The 19,609-nt window shown below is 43.7% G+C and overlaps 1 protein-coding gene across 31 annotated transcripts in view; it reads right to left on the bottom strand.

Annotated features, from left to right (window-relative positions):
• PPIP5K1 (diphosphoinositol pentakisphosphate kinase 1) overlaps positions 1 to 19,609 on the bottom strand; it is a 38,768-nt gene that overhangs the window by 7,186 nt on the left and 11,973 nt on the right. For 4 of the 31 annotated variants that reach the window (XM_019725351.2, XM_019725357.2, XM_019725352.2 and 1 more), the window contains 13 exons: positions 18,992 to 19,133; positions 18,584 to 18,807; positions 18,127 to 18,254; positions 17,815 to 17,929; positions 17,534 to 17,641; positions 16,811 to 16,927; positions 16,494 to 16,658; positions 14,505 to 14,654; positions 13,795 to 13,885; positions 10,867 to 10,992; positions 10,093 to 10,155; positions 6,376 to 6,558; positions 4,776 to 4,913 (listed from right to left, as the gene is read on the bottom strand). In XM_019725351.2, coding sequence (XP_019580910.2) covers positions 4,776 to 4,913; positions 6,376 to 6,558; positions 10,093 to 10,155; positions 10,867 to 10,992; positions 13,795 to 13,885; positions 14,505 to 14,654; positions 16,494 to 16,658; positions 16,811 to 16,927; positions 17,534 to 17,641; positions 17,815 to 17,929; positions 18,127 to 18,254; positions 18,584 to 18,807; positions 18,992 to 19,133 — 1,750 coding nt within the window. Of the gene's footprint in view, positions 1 to 4,775; positions 4,914 to 6,261; positions 6,559 to 10,092; positions 10,156 to 10,866; positions 10,993 to 13,794; positions 13,886 to 14,504; positions 14,655 to 16,493; positions 16,659 to 16,810; positions 16,928 to 17,533; positions 17,642 to 17,814; positions 17,930 to 18,126; positions 18,255 to 18,583; positions 18,808 to 18,991; positions 19,134 to 19,609 lie in introns of those variants that run through there. The other 27 variants (XM_074327835.1, XM_019725362.2, XM_074327844.1 and 24 more) reach the window with 17 other exon arrangements.

Here is a 19,609-nt window from a genome sequence, read left to right as displayed (position 1 = left end):
GCTGAGTGCTTTTATCAGGAAAGGGTGTTGGATTTTGCCAAATGCTTTTCTGCATCAATTGTTTTTTTTCTCCTTTGTTCTATTATGTAAAACATTAATAAAATACTGACTGATTTTCATATGTTGAATCACCCTTGCTTTCCTGAAGTAAATCTCACTTAGGCATGGAGTATAATTCTTTTAATGTGCTGTTGGATTTGGTTTGTTAGTATTTTGTTGAGAATTTTTGCCTCTATATTCATAAGGGATATTGGTCTATAGTTGTCTTATGCTGTCTTTGTCTGGCTCTGGTATCAGGGAAATGCTGACTTCATAAAAATGTTTCCTTCTCTAAATTTTGGAAGAGTGTGAGAAGAATTGGGGTAAACTCTTAAATGTTTGGTAGAATTCACCAGTGAGGGCATCTGATCCTGGACTTTTCTTTGTTGCGAGGTTTTTGCTACTGATTCTATCTTTTCCTTTGTTATAGGTATGTTCAGATTTTCTAATTCTTCTTGCATCAGTTTTGTAGTTTGTATGTTTCTAGGAATTTGTCCATTTCAATTATGTAGGTTATCTAATTTGTTGGTATACAATTGTTCATAATACTCTCTTATAATCCTTTTTATTTCTGTAAGGTCAGTAGTAATATACCTGCTTTTATCCCTGATTTTAATTATTTGCATCATCTCTCTCTTTCTTAGTCAGTCTAGCTAAAAGTTTGTCAATTTTGTTGATTTTTTCCCCCAAAGAACCAACTTTTGGTTTTGTTGATTCTTCCTATTGTTTTTCTATATTTCCTTTATCTCTGTTCTAATCTTTATTATTTCTCTCATTCTGCTAGCTTTGGGTTTAGTTTGTTCTTCTTTCTTTAGTTCCTTAATGTATAAAGTTAGGTTTTTGATTTAAGATCCTTCTTTTTTAAATGTAGGTGTTTACAGTTATAAATTCTCTCTTAGCACTGATTTTGCTGCATCCTATAACTTCCGGTATGTGGCATTTTCATTTTAATTCATCTTAAAGTATATTCTAATTTCCCTTGCAATGGATCTTTGACCCATAGATAGTTTAAGACTATGATGTTTAATTTCCACTTTATTTGTCAATTTTCCAGTTTTCCTTCTATTATTGATTTCTAGCATCATTTCACTGTGGATGGAGAGGATATTTTGTATGATTTCAATCTTTCAAAATTTATTTATACTTCTTTTGTGGCCTGACAAATGGTCTATCATGGAGAATATTCAATGCACACTTAAGAAAAATCTGTATTTTGCTGTTGGGTGGAATGTTCTATATATGTTTGCTAGGTTTAGTTAGCTTATAGTGCTGTTCAAGTTCTCTGTTTCTTTACTGATCTTCTGTCTGCTTGTTGTATCCATTATTAAAAGTGGGGTATTGATGTCTCCAACTATTATTAATGAACTGTCTACTTCTCCCTTCAATTCTGTCACTGTTTGCTTCATATACATTTGGGGCTCTGTTGTTTGGTGAGTATATGTTTATACTTGTTATATCTTCTTGATGAATTGAACTTTTATCTCTGTCTTGTAAAAATTTTTGACTTAAAGACAATTTTTTCTTTACCTCACCACTTCTTTGGTTACTATTTGCATGGAACATATTTTTCTATCTTTTCACTTTCAACCTACTTGTGTCTTTGGATCTAAAGAGAGTCTCCTGTAGACAGCATATAGTTAGATAATTTTTTAAAAAATCCATTCTGCCAATCCCTGCCTTTTGTTTGGAGAGCTTTATTCATTTACATTTAAAATAATTACTGATCAGGAAGGGGTTACTACTGCCATTTCACTATTTATTTTCTGTATGTCATATACCTTTTTTGTTCCTCATTTCCTCCATTACTGCCATCTGTTGTGTTTAACTGATTTTTTTGTAGTGAGCTATTTTGATTTCTTTCTTATTTCTTTTTCTATATATGTTTTAGATACTTTTTTAGTGGTTACTATGGGAATTACAATTAACATCCTAAATTTATAACAAGCTTGTTTGAATGGATAGCTTCAGTAACATGTAAAAACTCTGCTCCTATAAAGCTCAGTTCCTACTTTATGTTGTTATTGTCACAAATTATATCTTGATACATTGTGTGCCCATTAACACAGACTTACGATTGTTTTATTTATTTGTGTGTTAATTCATATATCAAAAAAAGAGGAGCTGCAAATAACAAAATACTATAATGCTGGCTTTTATATTTACCAACGTAGTTACCTTTACCAGAGTTCTAAATTTTTTGGTATGGCTTCAAGTTACTGTCTAGTGTCCTTTTATTTCAGCCTAAAGGTCTCCTTTTAAAGCATTTCCTATAGGGCAGGTCTACTAGTGGCAAACTCCCTCAGCTTTTGTTTACCTGGGAATTTCTTAATTTTGCCTTCATTTTTGAAGAATTTTGCCAGATATAGAATTCTTTGTAGATAATTTTTTTCTTCTAGCACTTTGGCCTCTCTGGCCTCTATGGTTTCTGATGAGAAACTGGTTGTTAATCTTATTAAAGAGGACTTCTCTTTGACAAGTTGCTTTTTTATTGCTACTTTCAAGATTTTCTCTGTCTTTTGACAATTTGATTATAATGTGTCCCACTGCAAAGCTCTTTGCATTTATCTTTCAACTATTTGGATGTATAAATTAGATTTGTGTCTTTACCAAATTTGAGAAGTTTTCAGACATTATTTCTTCAATTATTTTTTCTACCTATCTCTTCTCCTTTTGGGACTCCCATTATGCATATGTTGATATATTTCATGGTGCCCCACAAATCTCTTTGGCTTTGTTTATTTTTCTTCCTTCTTTTTTCTTTCTCCTCTTCAACTGGATATTTTAAAAATGACCTACCTTTAAGTTCTTTCTTCTGGCTGCTCAAATCTAAGAAATCCTCTAGGAAATTTTTCATTTCTGTTATTATACTTTTCAGCCCCAGAATTTCTGTTTGGTTCCTTTTTATATTGTCTATCTCTTTAATGATATTCTCCATTTGCTGAGACAGTCTCCCGATTTCTTGTAGTTCTTTGTCCCTGGTTTCCTTTCCTGATTTAAAATCTTTGTCTAGTTAATCTAATGTCTGTGTTTCTTCAAAGAGCATTTCTGTTAATTTCATCTGTGAATGGACCACACTGTCTTGTGTTTTTGCATATTTTATAATTTTTTGTTGAAAATTGGATATTTTGAGTATTATAATGTGTTAACTCTGAAAATCAGATTACCCCCCCTCCTTGGGGTTTGTTTTTATTGTTTGCTGTGGTCTGTAGCTATTTAGTGATTTTTCCAGACTATTTTTGTGAAGTCTATTTTATCATGTGTGGTGTCTGAAGTCTCTGTTCCTTTAGTTTATGTTCAGCTAGTATGTTGACAAGGATTTCCTTGAATGTGCCAGGAACAAGAAAAGGAAGATGGGAGGGAGGGAAAGGAGTAGAAGGGAGGGGTGGGGAAAGGAGCTCTCTCAGTCTTTGCAGATTGTTTTTATGTTGAGGCACTCCTTCAACACTTAGCCAGACAGTTTACAATGGCCCCTTAGCCTTCTCTCCCCACTTGTGCTGAGTCTAGAGTTCAGCCAGAGGTGAAAGATTAGGGTATTCTCATGTCTTTTGTGTTCATGTGTCCTTCCCTAGGCATGTGCATGGCTTTCTAATTCCCCAATATATGTGGGTGCTTTTGAATGCCCTAATTTCCTAAAGAAACTCTCTCCTGGTTTCCCTCCCAGGCTTTTAGTAATGTCTATAGTTTACCGCAACTATAATGTTTTGCCCCAGATAGCATGTTGTTCATTTGCCTTACAATATTTTCAAGAAATACCCTCTGCATAGCCACTTTTCTGAGCTATGTGAGTTCCAAATTAGGTGAAACAAAGGTAAGCACCTTGTGTCAGTCCTTCAGGTAGCTCACAGACAAGTTAGAATAGACAAACACAGTTCTTTGAGCATAGGTCTGTTCTACTCCCTCTGGAAACAGGGACCAGGGTCCCACACTAAGAACATGGGTTACCACCTTCAAGACTGCTGCCAAGGTGGGGAGAGGTGTGAGAGAAGGCCAAGTAAAAATACTGGAAAGCTTCCTGCCATTTTTAGGTTACCTCTTTCTTGATTCAAAATCTTCCTGGTTGCTGCAAACCTTTGACTATTTTCCAGAGTTCTGACAGCTTCTGCTTGATTTTTTGGGTGTTTCTGTGGAAGGACAAGCCCTTGGAGCTACCTACTGCATAGTTTAATTTTTACATTTAGATCTGTGATCTACATGGAGTTTATCCTGGCATATAGCATAAAGTATGGATTCAATTTTCATCAAATGACTATTCAGTTTTCCCAACTCCATTTATTAAAAAGTCTATCTTTCCTGCAGTATTTTGAAATGCTAACTTCATCTATTTCTAGATTTTCTATTTTGTTTGATTGATCTCTGTCTAGTCATGCATCAATACTATACTGTGGTTATTATAGAATGTTTTAAAATCTGGTAGGACTGGTACCCCTTCACTGCTTTTCTTTCCAAGGTTTTCTTGGCTTTTGTTGCTTGTTTATTTTTCAATGAGATCTTCAGAATCAATTTGTTTCACTTTAGTAAAACAGCAGAATTTTTATTGGGATCACACTAAATTTATAAATTAACTTGAGAAGGAGTGGTATTTCTATGATTTTGAGTTGGTCTGTGCAATTACAAAATTTTCAAGTCTACTTCTGTGTATTTTTGGAGTCCCTATCTTTTTAATTTATTACTCATGTTCTAGGAAGCATGGGAGTGGGGGCAGAGATGGGGGTACAAGATAAGGGTATTCTCCATACCTGCAGATACCTGTGCTTGAGCATCAGTGTGGCGCTGGCAGACATTACTCAAGAATTCACTCACTTGACGCAGGGAAAGGGCATTATGCAGTGTTTCCAGGGGGTAGATAGTAGGCACCATGGAGCACCCTTCAAATCCTGTTAGAAAAGAGATGGGTAAAGTCAATATTATTCCTGCCAAATATACCCCAACTGGCCAAGGAAGCATAGAGAGTCCCTGAAAGCCATCAGGAGAGTCCGTGGCTTCTGGAGTGTGGGGTATCCAAGATTCTCAGGAAAGGGAACTCTTTAGAGCCCCAACAGGAGTCTATTTCTGTCACTTCCAGATTTCCTAAAATGTCTACCTGGTAAGCCCTCCAGGTGAATCAAATCACCTCTCATCCTATCTATGGAGAGCCTGCAATGTCCCATGGAAAAATCAACAGAATCCCAATAGGGATCTACATTGCTCTTGCACTTTCTGGGGGAATAAAACAAAGGTCCAGAGGTAAGGGGTGAAATTGTAGGTCTAAATGAAGTAGGGATGTCATGGAGCTTGGAAGAAACAGCAGACTTCAGGGATCATGTACAAGAGGACCGGATTAAGGAGGAGGGCATGGAATAGGAGAGGGGGTTCATGCAGATTTAAGATATGGGTAGAAAGGCTAGAATATGTGGAAGCAAGCTGGAGGGCATGCAATACATATGGAGCTCAGCCCAGGAAAATCACATGCATGAACAGGCTGGAGAATGGAAGTTCTTTCTTGGTCATTTCCATCACATCAAAGGCTCTCCCTTCTGCTCTCACTGGAAGACCCCAGACTTGTTAGGATTTCTCTATTCCATCAGGAAAATGAGGCAAACCCCCTAGAAAAATGAATAAATACTGGTTCTCTGCTCTGAACCCAACAATTCCAGTGTAGGTCCACCACTTTGGGTAAGGTGAAGGGTAAACCTAAATGTGTAACCCAATCCCAGAGCTTGTTGATGAAAAAATATGTCCCCACTGGAGAATCAAGAAGCACACATCCCAACCACTTTTTCAGTCCCCAATCTTTCCTATGCCTCCTCTACATTTCCTTAAAGGGACTTAGGATAAGCAGGACAGCAATATCTGTGCAGGGCATAGCCTCCTGTTCACCAACGACTAAAACCTCAAAAGAATTATACCTGACCTTCTTCTAACCTCTGGCCCTTGTTTGCTTTATGGATTCAATTGGGACCTCTCTGCTTCAGTTTCCCCCTGTACTCTAGGCGCAAGAGGGCAAGAGAGGTACAGTCTCTAGCTCTTGAGAGTGGCTAGAAACATGCTTGGATTTGAATATGGTGGTAGCAGAGGGTTATAAAGATAAGAACAGATTCCAGGGCAAGACACTACTCCTGTGCTGAATAGAATTGGGAACAGGTAACATTAGGAAGCAGTGAGGAAGGATGAGCAGCCAATGCTACAGCTATCAGGCAGTCTGGTCCCAATCCCATCCAAGCAACTAAATGCAAGTCACGTAACCTTAGGGTAAATAGGAGAAAGGAACAGGTTGGCTCTCCTGCCAGAAGTGCAATAAGCAAAGCAGTCAGTCCCAGCCAGGGTAGTGGCAGCAGCCAGCTTGGTGGCAGGGGGTACCGTAGAGGCACTCGGGGTCATCCTGGCCTGAGCGCAGCCAGTTCCGGAAGAGGCGCAGGTGGTAGGAGCACTGGTGCAGGTGATGCGCCAGCGTGGCATCCAAGGAGACTGGCCGGCCCCCTGGGCAGTCAGAGGAAAAACTGCGCAGCAACCGGACCACAGGGTGCTGGTCATCCAGCAGCTCTGGAGGGGGTGGGGGCACCACGGCAGGAAGCACAAAGATAAAGAAAGAGAAGAGGGAGAGACAATGAGGGGGGCACTGACTGGCACAAGCATTACTGGGAAGTGGAGCCACTCAGCTCCAAGGGGAGCTAAGAGAGAAGCAGAGATGGTCGGAGCCATGGGGCATCTCTTGCAGGGAAGAAGAGTGTTGGCATCACGCAGTGAATCTAAAAGAAGGGGCTAGTGAGGCCTCATCGTACAGCAAGGCCCACCCCTTTCTTACTGAGCATAATTCAGTCAGTGTTTGCAGACAGAAGTCACATCATTCTGGACAGGGGTGAGCTGGCAGTTCCGTGGCTTGAGAAACTTGACTAGAGCTCCAGTATCCCTGATTGTTCTTAGACAAACTCTAGTTAGGGCCTGCTTCTCACACAAAGGTGTTTATGAGGCTGAGATAGAGATAAAAAGATTCACAGTTACTCAGAGAAGAAGATCAAGGATGATACAGGGTATCAAGATAAAGCATGAAGCTAAAAACGCTCCAAAGGCTCGGGCCAGGCCCTCTAGACCAGACTCTAAGATAGCCACAGATAGGGTGTTAGGCAGCTGGCATGGGAGATTGGCAGGAAACTAGGTGTAAGCGTCTTTTCAAACAGAGTAAAAAATGGAATAAAAATGTAAAAATGCCAATATTGGCTAATCATCCATTACTCTTGTTCAAATATACAGATTCAAAAAAATGTCTGCAAAAATCTCAGGACTTGGGAGACACTGTATCCCTTATAGAAGCCAAAAGTTATATAATTTTATATTTTCTTTCCACTGCTGGTGAGTCCAACTGCCCTTTGTTCAGCTGGTGAGTGGAAAAAGCTTAAATCCTGATCCACGTATTCTATTAGCTGCTTGGAAAACTTTGTGGATATATGCAATTCAGACGCAAAAGATTGAAGACAGTGAAAGGCATGTGGAAGGGGGTGTAAGAAGAACAGTAGGGAAAAGATCTTGGGGACTAGGTATGGGTCTTAAGACCCGATGACAGGATGTTGGTATAAAGAAGGTAGGATCAAGGTAGCTGAGGATGATTGCTCAGGACTCCCAGACCAGAAATGGTTCCATAGGGTGGTCCCAAGAGACCAGGATTTCCAGAGACCTTAGTTTAAATGTCAGGAGAGGTTTTAGCTCTACCCAAGTACTAACTATACCAAATGTCAGACAGTTGTGTGGGTCCCTAAAGATAATGGGGTTGGCAGATCCAATGGGCACACTCTGACATTCTGGACACGGGTGAGCCACAGTCTCTTTCCACTATGTTAGTTTACTTTGGTGAGTTTAGCATGCAGTTTGGTAATGGGCCATATTTGTATACTTGTGGTAGTCACAGGATGTGACAGAAATTTGTCAGGAATAGAGGCAGTAATGGGCTGAGAGATGCTCTCTCACCAAAGCAAGGAGGCAGCATTGCCTTGCTTCCTTTCCAAAGCCAGGTCATTTTGCCAGCTGCTATTTCAAAGCCAGACATCATGGCAAGGAGATGGTGATGCTAGGATGGTAGGTTGGCACATTGTTGTGACTCATCTGCCACAAGCAATTGCAGGCAGCACATCCACTGTGTAATTGCTGGGTCAGTCAAGTAAGTTTTGGCCGTGGGGTAGAGCCTTCCTATTGTCCTGATGGCCCAATTAAATCTAGATTGTCTTCAGCAAGAGACATAATAGCTCCAAATTCCTCCTGTTGCCAATAGGCAGATCCCCAATTCTGGCTTCTCAAGCACTATAGCCTCCAAGCTTAAGTACAAGAACAACAAAGGCGAGAAGACCCATGAGGAAGTTTGCAGGGTGTTGGTGAAGACCTTGAATTTGCTCTCCTACACTATACCTGAATTATCCAGGTCTTTCTCCCTCATCTCCTTTCGGTAGAATTAATTATTCTTGTCTTCAACTGGTGAGGCGGCTCACCAAGGCTTCAGGGAATTAGATATACAGGTTTGAGGATCTGCTTTGTGAATTTGGATCTTTTCTCCTCGAGCCTAAGAACTAGGAGATCTATGTTGTTCGCTCGGATTTCAGAGGCCCAGGTTCCTGGTGCTATAGTCTATACCCTGAGTAACAGGTCTCCTAAATGCCAGTCCCAGGCTGTGGGGTTGGGGTTGCTACATGAGGTCCTACTCTGGAGATGACTGCGGCACATGAAGGCCAGAAGAGCTGGAAGCTAAATGTGTACGTACAGCCATGCCACTCTGAAAGGGGAGCTCCTGTCACAGGCACAAAATGGGAGCTGGGGTGGGGTTGGGGATATAAACTAAGCAAGTACAAGCTAGGGAGATTTCAGCAGTGCCTAGTGGAGATGTCTGGTCTCACAGGGCTGAAATCTAGCAGCTGCCACTGGCTGAGGAGCCGGGCCTCAGCACCTGGAGGGTTTTCCAGCCAACATGCCAGGCTAACTTTACTTCCCTCAGGGGGTCTCAGCTCTTGGATAGGAGAAAACCATATCTAACAAAACTGGATTTATCTTGAAGACAAGATACAATGCACAGAGAAACCAAAGACATAAAGGATAAAACAGTGAGTAAGCCCTGGGTTCCCTGCCACACCCTATAAAGAGACCACAGCCCTTCTATTTTGGGTTTACATGGATCTCTAAACACTCCCACTTTAGGGTGGGCAGACCCAGTTCTTCAATATTCTCAAAAATTATTCATTCCTTAGCTCCCCTAGATTCCCAAGAGACATCTCAACCCTTCACTTCAAGCTTCTCTGAGACAGCAATGCCATCAGTTGGCTGGGGCTACATAGAAACCACATGCAAAAACTAGAGGTACGATTATTTTTCCTTTACCTTCTACTTCCTATTCCTTTCTTTCTTTTATCCCAGATCAATCTGGGCTCCTGTTTTCTATGCCAGGCCCTACGTTAGTAGTAACATAAAGCAGATGTCAGGGGCACAAGAGCCACACCAAGTACACATAATGGTAGGAGAGAGAAATATGGAGATGGGCAACTATATACTCAAGACCAGTGTCCTTATGGGTAGGCTCGGGAGCTGGGAACTGCAGCATTGCTCCAGTGGGAAATAAACTAGTCATCCGCTCCAACAAGAGTTGGAGAAAAAACAGGGAGATCAAAGTTATGTAAGTTGAGGAGCAGTGGGGAAAAAAGGAAGAAATGGGTATAACATAGGAAATACCATTCTCTTCCCAAGAAGGGGAACCATTACCATGTTTATACAAAGCCCAGTAGTCATGTGATAGGAAAGGGTCGAGGTTTCATTAATGTTTTGGTGATGATGCCGAAAAAAAGTGACACAATGGTAACGATGGTAACTATGGAAGTAATACCCTGAGTTGCCACAGGGATAGGGCAGCCAGGCTGCAGCCAGGGCTCAGGTTTGTCACACAAGAATATATCCCAAGGAGGACACTTAGTGAGTGGTTCATTCAGAGACAGCAGGGTGTTAACACAATGGAAGGAGAGGCAAAGTCAGTGTCAGAACTCAGAGGTTAAGTGTCTGGAGGTGACATGGTGAAGATGAATGATGTTGAGTCAGAAGCAAACGTACCGTTAGTCGGATGCTTTGCAAATGACACAGAAAATCGTTTTACGGCCGGGACAAACAAGAACTCTGGGGAGAAAAGACATCATGGGGATTATACCCACCGCTGCCCCCACCCTCTGGTCTGGAATTTGCCAGCAGTATATTCTGTTCTTTACAGTTAGTATATGACCTGCTCCCACCCCCACCCTGAGATTCCTGACTACCACAGTTCAGTCTTTTCCTTTGGGATAATCTCCTCTTAGGAATCCACAGGTCATCTCTACCACAATACAGCCCCACAAACAGAACTAATTTCACCACCACATCCTCTTCCTGATCATTTGGAAATACAATCTTTGTAGAAACGTTCACCCCTTCCCCCAATCGCTTTCCGTATCCTCTTTCCTGCTTTGGCTGAGCCACTTCCCCATCCCTGATTTCCTAGATTTTAATGAGGCTCCACTGCATTCTTCCTGACCATGGATCATCCTCCTTGGTCCTTAGCCCTACAGGTCAGAATCCAGGAAAGAATACGAAGGTGGAGTAAATTGATGCCGCAAGGCTGTATGTGGGAGGTTATGAAGGGATAAGCATAAATAAGTAGTATTTATATGGCGAGAGGGAATGCAAATGGAGGGGTGGATGGGGTCTTGGTTCCTTCTCCCCTCTATAATTGATGAATAAAACTTGTTGTAAGACCAATGTCAGTGCCATCTTAAGCATGAATAGTTCTTGAGCTGTGTCCTTGCTGGGGGACAAATGAAGGAAAGAATAGCCCCCCAAAGCCCACCCACATACCATCTCGATGCTTCAGACTGGCAGGTGGTAGCTTTTTGCCATGGCTGCGGGCGTAGTCCTGAAGATTCGGGGCGCTGGACGAGCCCCCCAGCACTGTGGTGCTGAACAGCCCTGTGCACTGTGAGCCTGCAAGGCCGGGAGTGCATTAGTAGCCACGCAAAGCTGCCATTAGCACAGAAGTACGTACGACTACACAGGAAAATAACACACACACACACACACACACACACACACACACACAGCGCCATTCAGAGCCACCATCATGTGGCCACTACATATAACCACAAACAGCTTTCACTACTGTTCATAGCTACACTGGGCAAGCAAAGTGGGTATTCTCCGGAAGATCCACATGGCAGGTACAATGGGGCACTACAAATGCAGGGTTAGTGATATTAGGGGACTCAAAGCTACTGAAAGGGATAGATTAAGCTCTCCACATGGCTCTAGGAATGTTGAAAGAACAACTAATCCCTCTAGATCTCCCTAGATTTGATGCAGTGCTCCTTACCCTAGATACAGGGTTTGAAGAACCCAGAAATCTAGTCCCTCATAGGTTGAAAAGGAAAGAACTTTGAATGAAGCTGGAGATTAGGTTTTGAGTGCTCAGCTCAAATCCCAAGTTCTCAGAAGTTCCGATTCTTCCCAGGTTTTTCACCCAACACTCCCTCCCTTATATCTTCCTTCAGGCTTTTTTTTTTTTACCTTTCCTAAGAAAGAAAGTATGAGACTCACTGAATTTTTAAACCTGGAAGTGACTCTAAAAAAAGGGATCTCATTTGCTCAAGGTCATACAGTTTGTTAGGAGCTGAACTGGACTAGAATCCAGGTCTCCCGACTCTGAGGACCAACTGTGTTCACTTGGAAAAGAAATAATTATATTTTCATCAAGAAGAAACAGGTTGTTGTTTCTGAAGGGAAGATGTACACAAATTGAAAGGCATGTGACGACTCAGGTGATTATATATAAAGCATACCTACTATGTGCTGAGCACCCTACTAAGGAGGAGGACCTGGTGAGCAGGAAACAACAAAAAAGACATGTATTTTTCTGCTCTCAAAAGTTTATTGTTTTGTAAGCTCTATGCTCAAAGCCAGATGCCCACACACATAAGTTCAAAGAAAGCAAAGAGAACTCTATGGCCAATCAGAGGAGTAAACAAAACGTGAAAAATCTCTGAAGCAAATAAATCAAGCCAGTCACTGTCACAAACATCTGAGTAAGAGTACTCCTGTCTCCTACTATAGCCCATGAGGACAGAAAGGGAAGGAAGAAACAAGTCTGCCCCCCACGTTTGTGGGATTTGCCTCTGTACTTCCAAATCCATCTTAGCCAAGACCCTGGGTTTGGTTTGGAAACTTAACCTTCATAGGGGAGATGAATAAAGTGGAGAGGAGGTCAGTTTCCTTTGAGCCCACAAAGAAGGGGCCATGGGTTCAGGGGTCCCAGCATTTCAGGGTCACCACAGAAATCAAGAAGCTCAGATGGTTGATCATCTCCACCCTGGAATTTAGGACTGCTCACCTATGCAGTAGCTTCTACCTTTCATGCTCACAAGGCTCTAGAATGGGGTTTCAGAGAGTAATAAGGATTGCTAAATATGTCTGTTTTTCTTCAGAGAAACTGAAACTAGCTGGCTCTATCCCAGACCACCTGAAGCTTTGTTCCACATTTACTTCCTCCACTAAATAATTTTCTGGTGGCATCCTGCTAATCTGGCCTGCCCAGTCCTTAGACCATCTCAGAGGGTGGTCTCCACCTTACCACCACCATCTGTCAACCACATGTCCATACCTCTGCCTTGTTCTGGACAGCACTTCACTTCACTGGGCCAGACACAGCTATGCTCCTTTCCAGCTTACCTGAAACCTACCCTTTACTGGGACTTCTGGGACGAGAAGTCCATATCGCATGCCTATACATGTCATTTATTCTTCATGTCCCAAACCATCTACTTATTTTGGGGATCTAGAAGGCAACCTACTCCCATAAAATTAGCCTGGAAAGTTATCAAAACCTCCCTCCCTTTTCTGGTCCAAATGCTGACTATGTGGGGGCCGAGAAATTGGGTGCCAAGGACAAAGGTAACAGAAAAATGAAAAGAGCTACATGGAAAGACTAATAGGACAAGATAGAAAGAGCCAGGGGACCAAGTCCAGACCCCGCACAATTGTCCCTAACTGCCAGTTCTAGTTCATGGCTCACAAGGCACTGTGTTCAAAGATAGCCCCTCCCAAGGTCCACTCCCCACTCCCAAAAAATACAATACCCTCTGAGGCTTGGTCCTTCCTGCAGTCTGTGTTCTTAGGAAAGGTTGAATGATGTTCTCCACCCCTCTCCAGGAATCAAAAAAATCAAGAGACATTCCCTCAAAGTCCTGAGAGAAGCCTCTGCCACTATACCAGTCTCAGATTTGTCCCTCAATTTTCAGGAAGGAAGGAAAAAAAATTACAGGATTAGGAAAGGATGAAGGGAAGGGCATGGAGGTAGGAGGGGCCAGAGCAGGGATGTACTAAACACAGGTCTTAGAGAAAAACATAGCACAATTCTCCAAATGAGGAATATGACACTTATGGGGGGGTTACCTCTATTTATAGCTCTGTCTCTGATAACTCTGAAGATTCAGAGACTCCAAGGCCACTTAAGGTCTGGGCTAAACTGGAGGGACAGATAAGGAATGAGAGGGGAAGCCAGAAAAAAGCTCTTCAGTCAGAGGAATGGGGGTTGGTATAGAAAACACCTTCCTGGAATGGAAACAGTCATGTGGGACCAAAGTTCACACCTAAACATGGCTTCTCCCAATTCATCCTCCCTAGCCCCACCTGACAATTCCACTGACTTCATGACCCCAATTCCCACAATACAATTCTGAAAAACAGACAGACACCCCTTCCCAACAATAGGTGAGGGACGCTGGAAAACCATACCTAGGCCACTCTGCTTAATCTCTGTCGGTGGCCGTGAAGATGAAAAGAGCCGGTAGCCACCAGGCCTAGAGGATGAAGTCTCAGAAAGCACCTGGGGAAAAAGGACTCTGTGTTACCATTTTGCCACTTTAGCACAGCAGTCTAAAACCCAGGTCTTGAATTCCTGCCCCTACAAAAGCCAAGCAATGTCAGAAAGTTTGGAAGAACCAAAGGATTTTTATGGGGATAGAAGAAAGGGAATGAAAAGTATACTTTGCAGAGGGAACTGTCTGGGGAACCCTATACTAGAAGGCACTTCTATTTCCAATATGGCTGTCCTCACAGCCCTCCCATCCCAAATCTGAGAAATCATTATTCAACCATTCTCGGGTCTCAGCAGAGCAGGGTTCCTTAATCTTATCAATCCCTCCACAGGACTCAGAAAGCCAATCACAATAGCTCAGCCACAATAAGAAGTAAAATCTGGCCACCCTCTCTTCTTTCTGTGGGACAGCTGTTGGCTATGGCAACCATACTCAGTTTCTTACTTGAACCAAGAAGCCCTCCCCGCCACTCCTGGAGACATGAAACAGATATGTAAAAGGCCCATAAGGGTCCAATCATACAGCCCCCAACATACATACACCCCCTTCCTAAACAGCGTTCTGAGTCCCTAAGTCCCAAAAGGCAAAGACAGAGGCAAAAAAGGAAGACGAGGTAGGGAGGGCCACCTGTGTGCAGGACGCCAGGTGAGTGGTGGACACAGCCCGGGGCTGTAGGCCGATGGCGGGGGAAGGCCGGGGGAGGTCTCCTGACCTCCGGCGGCGCCGTCCCCGCAAGGGACTCAGGTCCAGGTTCCCCGTGCACTGCATGTTCATGACCTGCAATCAGACCGGTGGTGGTGGGGAGAAGCCGGTCACGGCTCCTTTAATCCCCAGGCTCCCGAAAGCCCCAGTGCCCATTGGGAAGAGCGATTTACAGGTCTGGAGAAAATGAATGCCTAGGGCCCAGCTGCTATGAAGGTCACAGGTTTTGTATTCTAAAACAGACCAAAAATATGAGCTGACAAGAGGAGAAGGATGGGAGGAAGGGTTGGAGGTAATAGGGCTAAGACTGCCAATGCCTATACTTACAGAACAAGGAGAGTAAATACTAACATTAAAGGGCTGTGTGACCAAGGAGCAGAAAGAAGATTTTCTCGCAAATCTAAGGGGCACATCTTGGGCAACCATCATCCTGGACGAGCCACAGTATAAGGAGAATTAGTGACGGAAAGGAAGGAAGGTGGGGCTAACAGAAAGCTTCCTGTTGGCCTGAAAGAAAGGAGTCGATCTCATCAAGCCCAAGAGATGATACAGAGAGCTCTGCCTTTCCTATATGTCTTGACTGCTTAAACGAGAAGGAAAAAGGGGGTCAAGCACAACAGTGCCAGAGACACTGGCACACTACTTGATTGGGGGAGACATTTAGATGTGGGGAGCAGTTTATTGATGGGAGATCATGTCATTCTATCCGTTTGATCCATTCACGTGAGTCGGAAGGGTACTAGTGTGCTATGGATGTGCTACGCTAACTTACACCTCAGAGAGAAAATGATGCATACCCTTGAAAGAAACAGTATTCACAACTTAAAATGCACTTTAAAATCATCAAGAAGAAAAAGATGAGTCTAGAAAGAGACTATGGTTTGTCTTCTCAGGTTTCTACAAAATTTTAACTGTGACTCTCTGGCTGAACCTATGTAAGCTAGTTATAGATTCTCCTGAGATATTCCTAAAATGAGAAGACCAATTCCTTAAAGACAGAGCTGGCACAAAGCCAGGTGAACAGATTCACCTGTCAAAGCAAGACCCAAATCAGTCCCTGAAACTGGGATAAATCATGGGGTCAAAAAGAGTAGCATTGGGCCAAAGAGGGAAACAATCTTTCCAGGAAAAAAGACCAACACAAAATCCCCAGGACAGTCAGTCACCTGGACACAATGTGACATTTACAACAGTCCCTTCCTCTTGCTAGAGAACTGGAACCAGGACTAGAGACACACTCCAAGAATAGCAGAATGTAGGCCCAGGCCGATAAATCTGCTCATTAGATAGACTTTCAGACTTGATTCCCTTCTAGGATGAGAGTACAGATAACCCTAAAGGGATTAAATGAAAGTATAACATATTTGCTCCTCCTGTCTGAGCTATAATTTTTATAAGGCAACAGAGATGGAGAGGACCTGGCATTTAGTATCAATCGTATTATTATTATAGCTACTGTTCACTGAGCATCTCTATAGGATGGATATTACTTGTATTTTATAGATGAAAAAAATTGAGGCTTGGAGAAGTTACCTGTCCGAGGTCACACAGCTTCTAAGTATCAGACTGGGATTTTAGCCCAGAGTACATGCTGTTTCTACTATATTTCCTTTTAAAGAACTGCCTTTTCAAAAGCATCCAGAGGCCTCCTCCTCAATCTCATCTCTTACAATCCTTATCTCTCAGGCACCTCTCACTGGCGTCTCTTTAATCTCAGAAGTATCAACCACCTTAAAGGAGTTTTATTGTGAAACCAGCTGTGAAAGAGAGATTAAGTAACACATGTCCATCAGGGTTAGGAAGATTCTGCTTAAGGTCCCAAGGATCCCCTCCCCCCAAGGGAACTCAGAGGATTCATGGATATTGTCCCATGAGCACTTCCACCACTTCTTTCTCCCAAGATCGTCCCATTACCTCCATGGAGCCAGCTTTGCGGTTACGAATGAGGGGTGATCTCCTTGGGAGGCCAGGGCCCTCAGAGGACTGGGGTGAAGTCTGTAGTGCCCGGTCTGGCTCATCTGATGCCTTCCCTGGGCACAGGTTCTCCATGCTGCCTTGGTCTGTCTTCATTTCCTCATTCTGTCCAACAACAGGCACAGATAGAAGTGTGAATGGCCTCCAGCCTCCTAATCCCAGGCTTCCCAACCCTTTTACCTCCCTGTACTGTTTCCAAGGTTCCCAGCACTTGGTTCCTAAATGCTCCAGTCCCAAACCCCAGCATTCTGACTCACCTCAGAAGAGGCGGGACGGAATCCATAGCCAGTTGGGGCACTGCCTTCTTCCTCAACACCTTTCACTCCAGGGCTGAAGTGCAGTTCCACATGGAACCGCTCCTCTGATAAGGGATCCTGTGGGGTGTCATCAGGTGCAGGGGCTGTGAGAGGAGCTGGATATGGTGGTGGAAGACCAGGCAGGGACAACAGAGAGGAACCCGAGAGAAACATCCTCCCAGGGTGGAGGATTTAGTCTTACCCCACTCGGGATGATCTAGTAGAGCTTCCCTTGTAGCCTAGTGTTACAGGATCCTCATCCCCTCACCGCCACCATTTGAGATTCACTGCTTCATGTGACTTTCCACCTTCTTCTTCTATAACCCTCCCCATACATCTCCCACAATATCTCAGCTTTGCTACAGTGCATATAGCAGCACTTTATTTAAAGATATCCTTGTGGAGCCATATGTGTAACAATGTTTGAGAGAAAGGCTCACTGTCCCAAATTCCATACCCTCCCTAAATGGCAGAGTATGTTCTATGGTATCTCTGGCACACCACCATCCCAAAATACTTTTTCTGTTCCAGTAGGAACTTCCTAGGTACTCTGTGTCATGCTGTGCCTAGGTGCCACACCTAGCTGGAGTCTACAAATTCGTAAGTTAAGAAAGTTTTTTCCTAAAAGGGGATGGAGAAGAAAGAAGGGGCCCTCTTCCTCATCCCACCCTGTTAGCTCCTCACCCGTGTGTTGTCCTCATAAAGCATGATGACAATCTGGGTCATGTAGTTGAGCTCTGAGATGGCACTAAGATAAGCCAAAGCTCGCTGCCACTGTGCATCCTGAGTTTCCTACCGAACACAAGAAGAGGTAAGCCAACACCCAAGGACAAGGGAGTCAGGGAATGGGCAGGGAGACAAGGAGAACAGAGAAAGCTTGAAGTAAAAAAAGAAGCATGAGGAACAGACTAAAAGAATGCTGGGAAAAGATGATCATAGGCTGAAGGAAGAAGTAGGAGCCTTACATCCAGAAGTCCCCCATAACGGAAGACACTGAGTAGAGAGTGGACATGGCTTTCGCTGGTGAAATAGAGACGTGTTCGAACATGGCGGCCTGGGGAGAGCACTCCTCGGGAATACCTGAGATAATAGCTAAGTCACTCGCACTGTCAGATAAACCTCTCCCCCCCCCCGCCCCCAAACTCTTTCCTCCCACCTCAAAGACTTCTCCTCTGCTTTCCACCCCAGAATCCCTTCTATTCTTGGTTCTGGATTCCCCCAAGGGCTCCCTGACATGCCCCTCCCTCCATCCAGCTCCCCTCCCAGCCCTCCCTCACAGGGGATGCAGCTTGTTGACAGACTCATCCTCGTGGGTTCTCTGCAGGTCAAGTAGTATCTTCCGCAACAGTGGAAGACAGAAGCCCACGGCAATCTCCAGTTTCTCCTCCCGACTGATCCCGTACTCCTAGGGGCCATAGGCCAAGAATAAGTACCTCAGTGGATCTTGTTTTTCTTTTGCCTCATACTCTCAGGCCCAAGATTATGCTTGTGTGCACCTCAGGTTTGGGGTTTCTTTCATATCCACCACATTCCCCCGCTCCAGGTTTCCCTGCAGCTAGTCTCTTATACTTACTCAGTGCCAGAGTAGACCCTGAGAATTGTAGCAACTCAACACCTTCCTTCCCTAAGTTTCCTTCCCCTGGTTCCCACACCACCCCTCCTCCTTTCTGCCTTTTTGCTCCCTCCTTACTCCATACCCATATCCCCAGGCTAGGTTCCTGACCTGAGACACACCTGGGGAATGACCACATCAGCCAGTGCCTTAGAGAGACGGAGCAACTCTGCTGTGCCTTGAAGTCCCAGACTTGCATTGTGCTGCACATCATACTTGACACAGTCATAGATGTCAGGGATCTTACTGATATCATAGCGCCCACTCTTCTGCCGAAAGTCACGCTCCAGCTTGCTCCAACGCTGTAGCATTAGCTCTAGCGTCTCACTGTGGTAGAGTTGCAGGTCTGGAAGGAAGACGGAGTGTCAGAGAAGCCAAGATTTTACCTCTAACAAAAAACCCTAACAAAACTGAAGTAGAATCAGAGAGATGAGTATGCCATGTCTCCGACATTTAGGAGAAGACATAGGAGTGTCTGAGGAATCCAACCACACCTGAAACCTTGAAGGGAAGATAGTATTCATACCCACCTACATACTTAGGGTCCTGCATCCGTTCCTGGATCTGGTGAGTGAGGTTTTCAATCAGGGCAAATACCTGATCACAGACCTTCACAGGATTCTGGATGACAGCCATGGAGTTGAGTAGGGAAGTGCTTCCAGTGGGAGCCAGCTGTGGGGAAGAGAGAGATGAAAGGCAAGATAGGCAAAGTGCGAACTGCCCAGATTCCTGTGAGCTTATTACAGAGATTGCCTGTAAATAAAATGTTTGTTGGCTTACTCCAAAGAGCACTCTTAGACTATTGCACACACCAGCAGTTCTAGGGCCTTCAGATGAGGGGACTGCTCTAGCATGCAGTCATCTATCTAAGAAGGGTTGATCTTAAAAGTCTTAGAGTCCAGAGGAAATAAAATAGACCTAGGTTCTTTTCTTGGAAGGGTTCTAAAAACCACATAAAAAATGCTGGGGAATAAAGATTAAACCAAAATCCCTCAAAATTCTCACAGAATGTTTTCATGAGTAGGCAATGGAGATAATATTATTGTATTCCTCTAAACAAGATGCTAGCTTGAACCTAGAGAAGAGGTGCCAATCTCAGAACTAGGTGCCAACTCAAACTTTTAGGACAGTAACAGTCAATGAAGAAT

The sequence above is a fragment of the Rhinolophus sinicus genome, linkage group LG03, assembly GCF_036562045.2.
Source record: "Rhinolophus sinicus isolate RSC01 linkage group LG03, ASM3656204v1, whole genome shotgun sequence".
Classification (NCBI taxonomy): Eukaryota; Metazoa; Chordata; class Mammalia; order Chiroptera; family Rhinolophidae; genus Rhinolophus; species Rhinolophus sinicus.
Note: the sequence above shows the minus strand (reverse complement) of the source record. Positions and strands in the feature narration are given on the sequence as shown.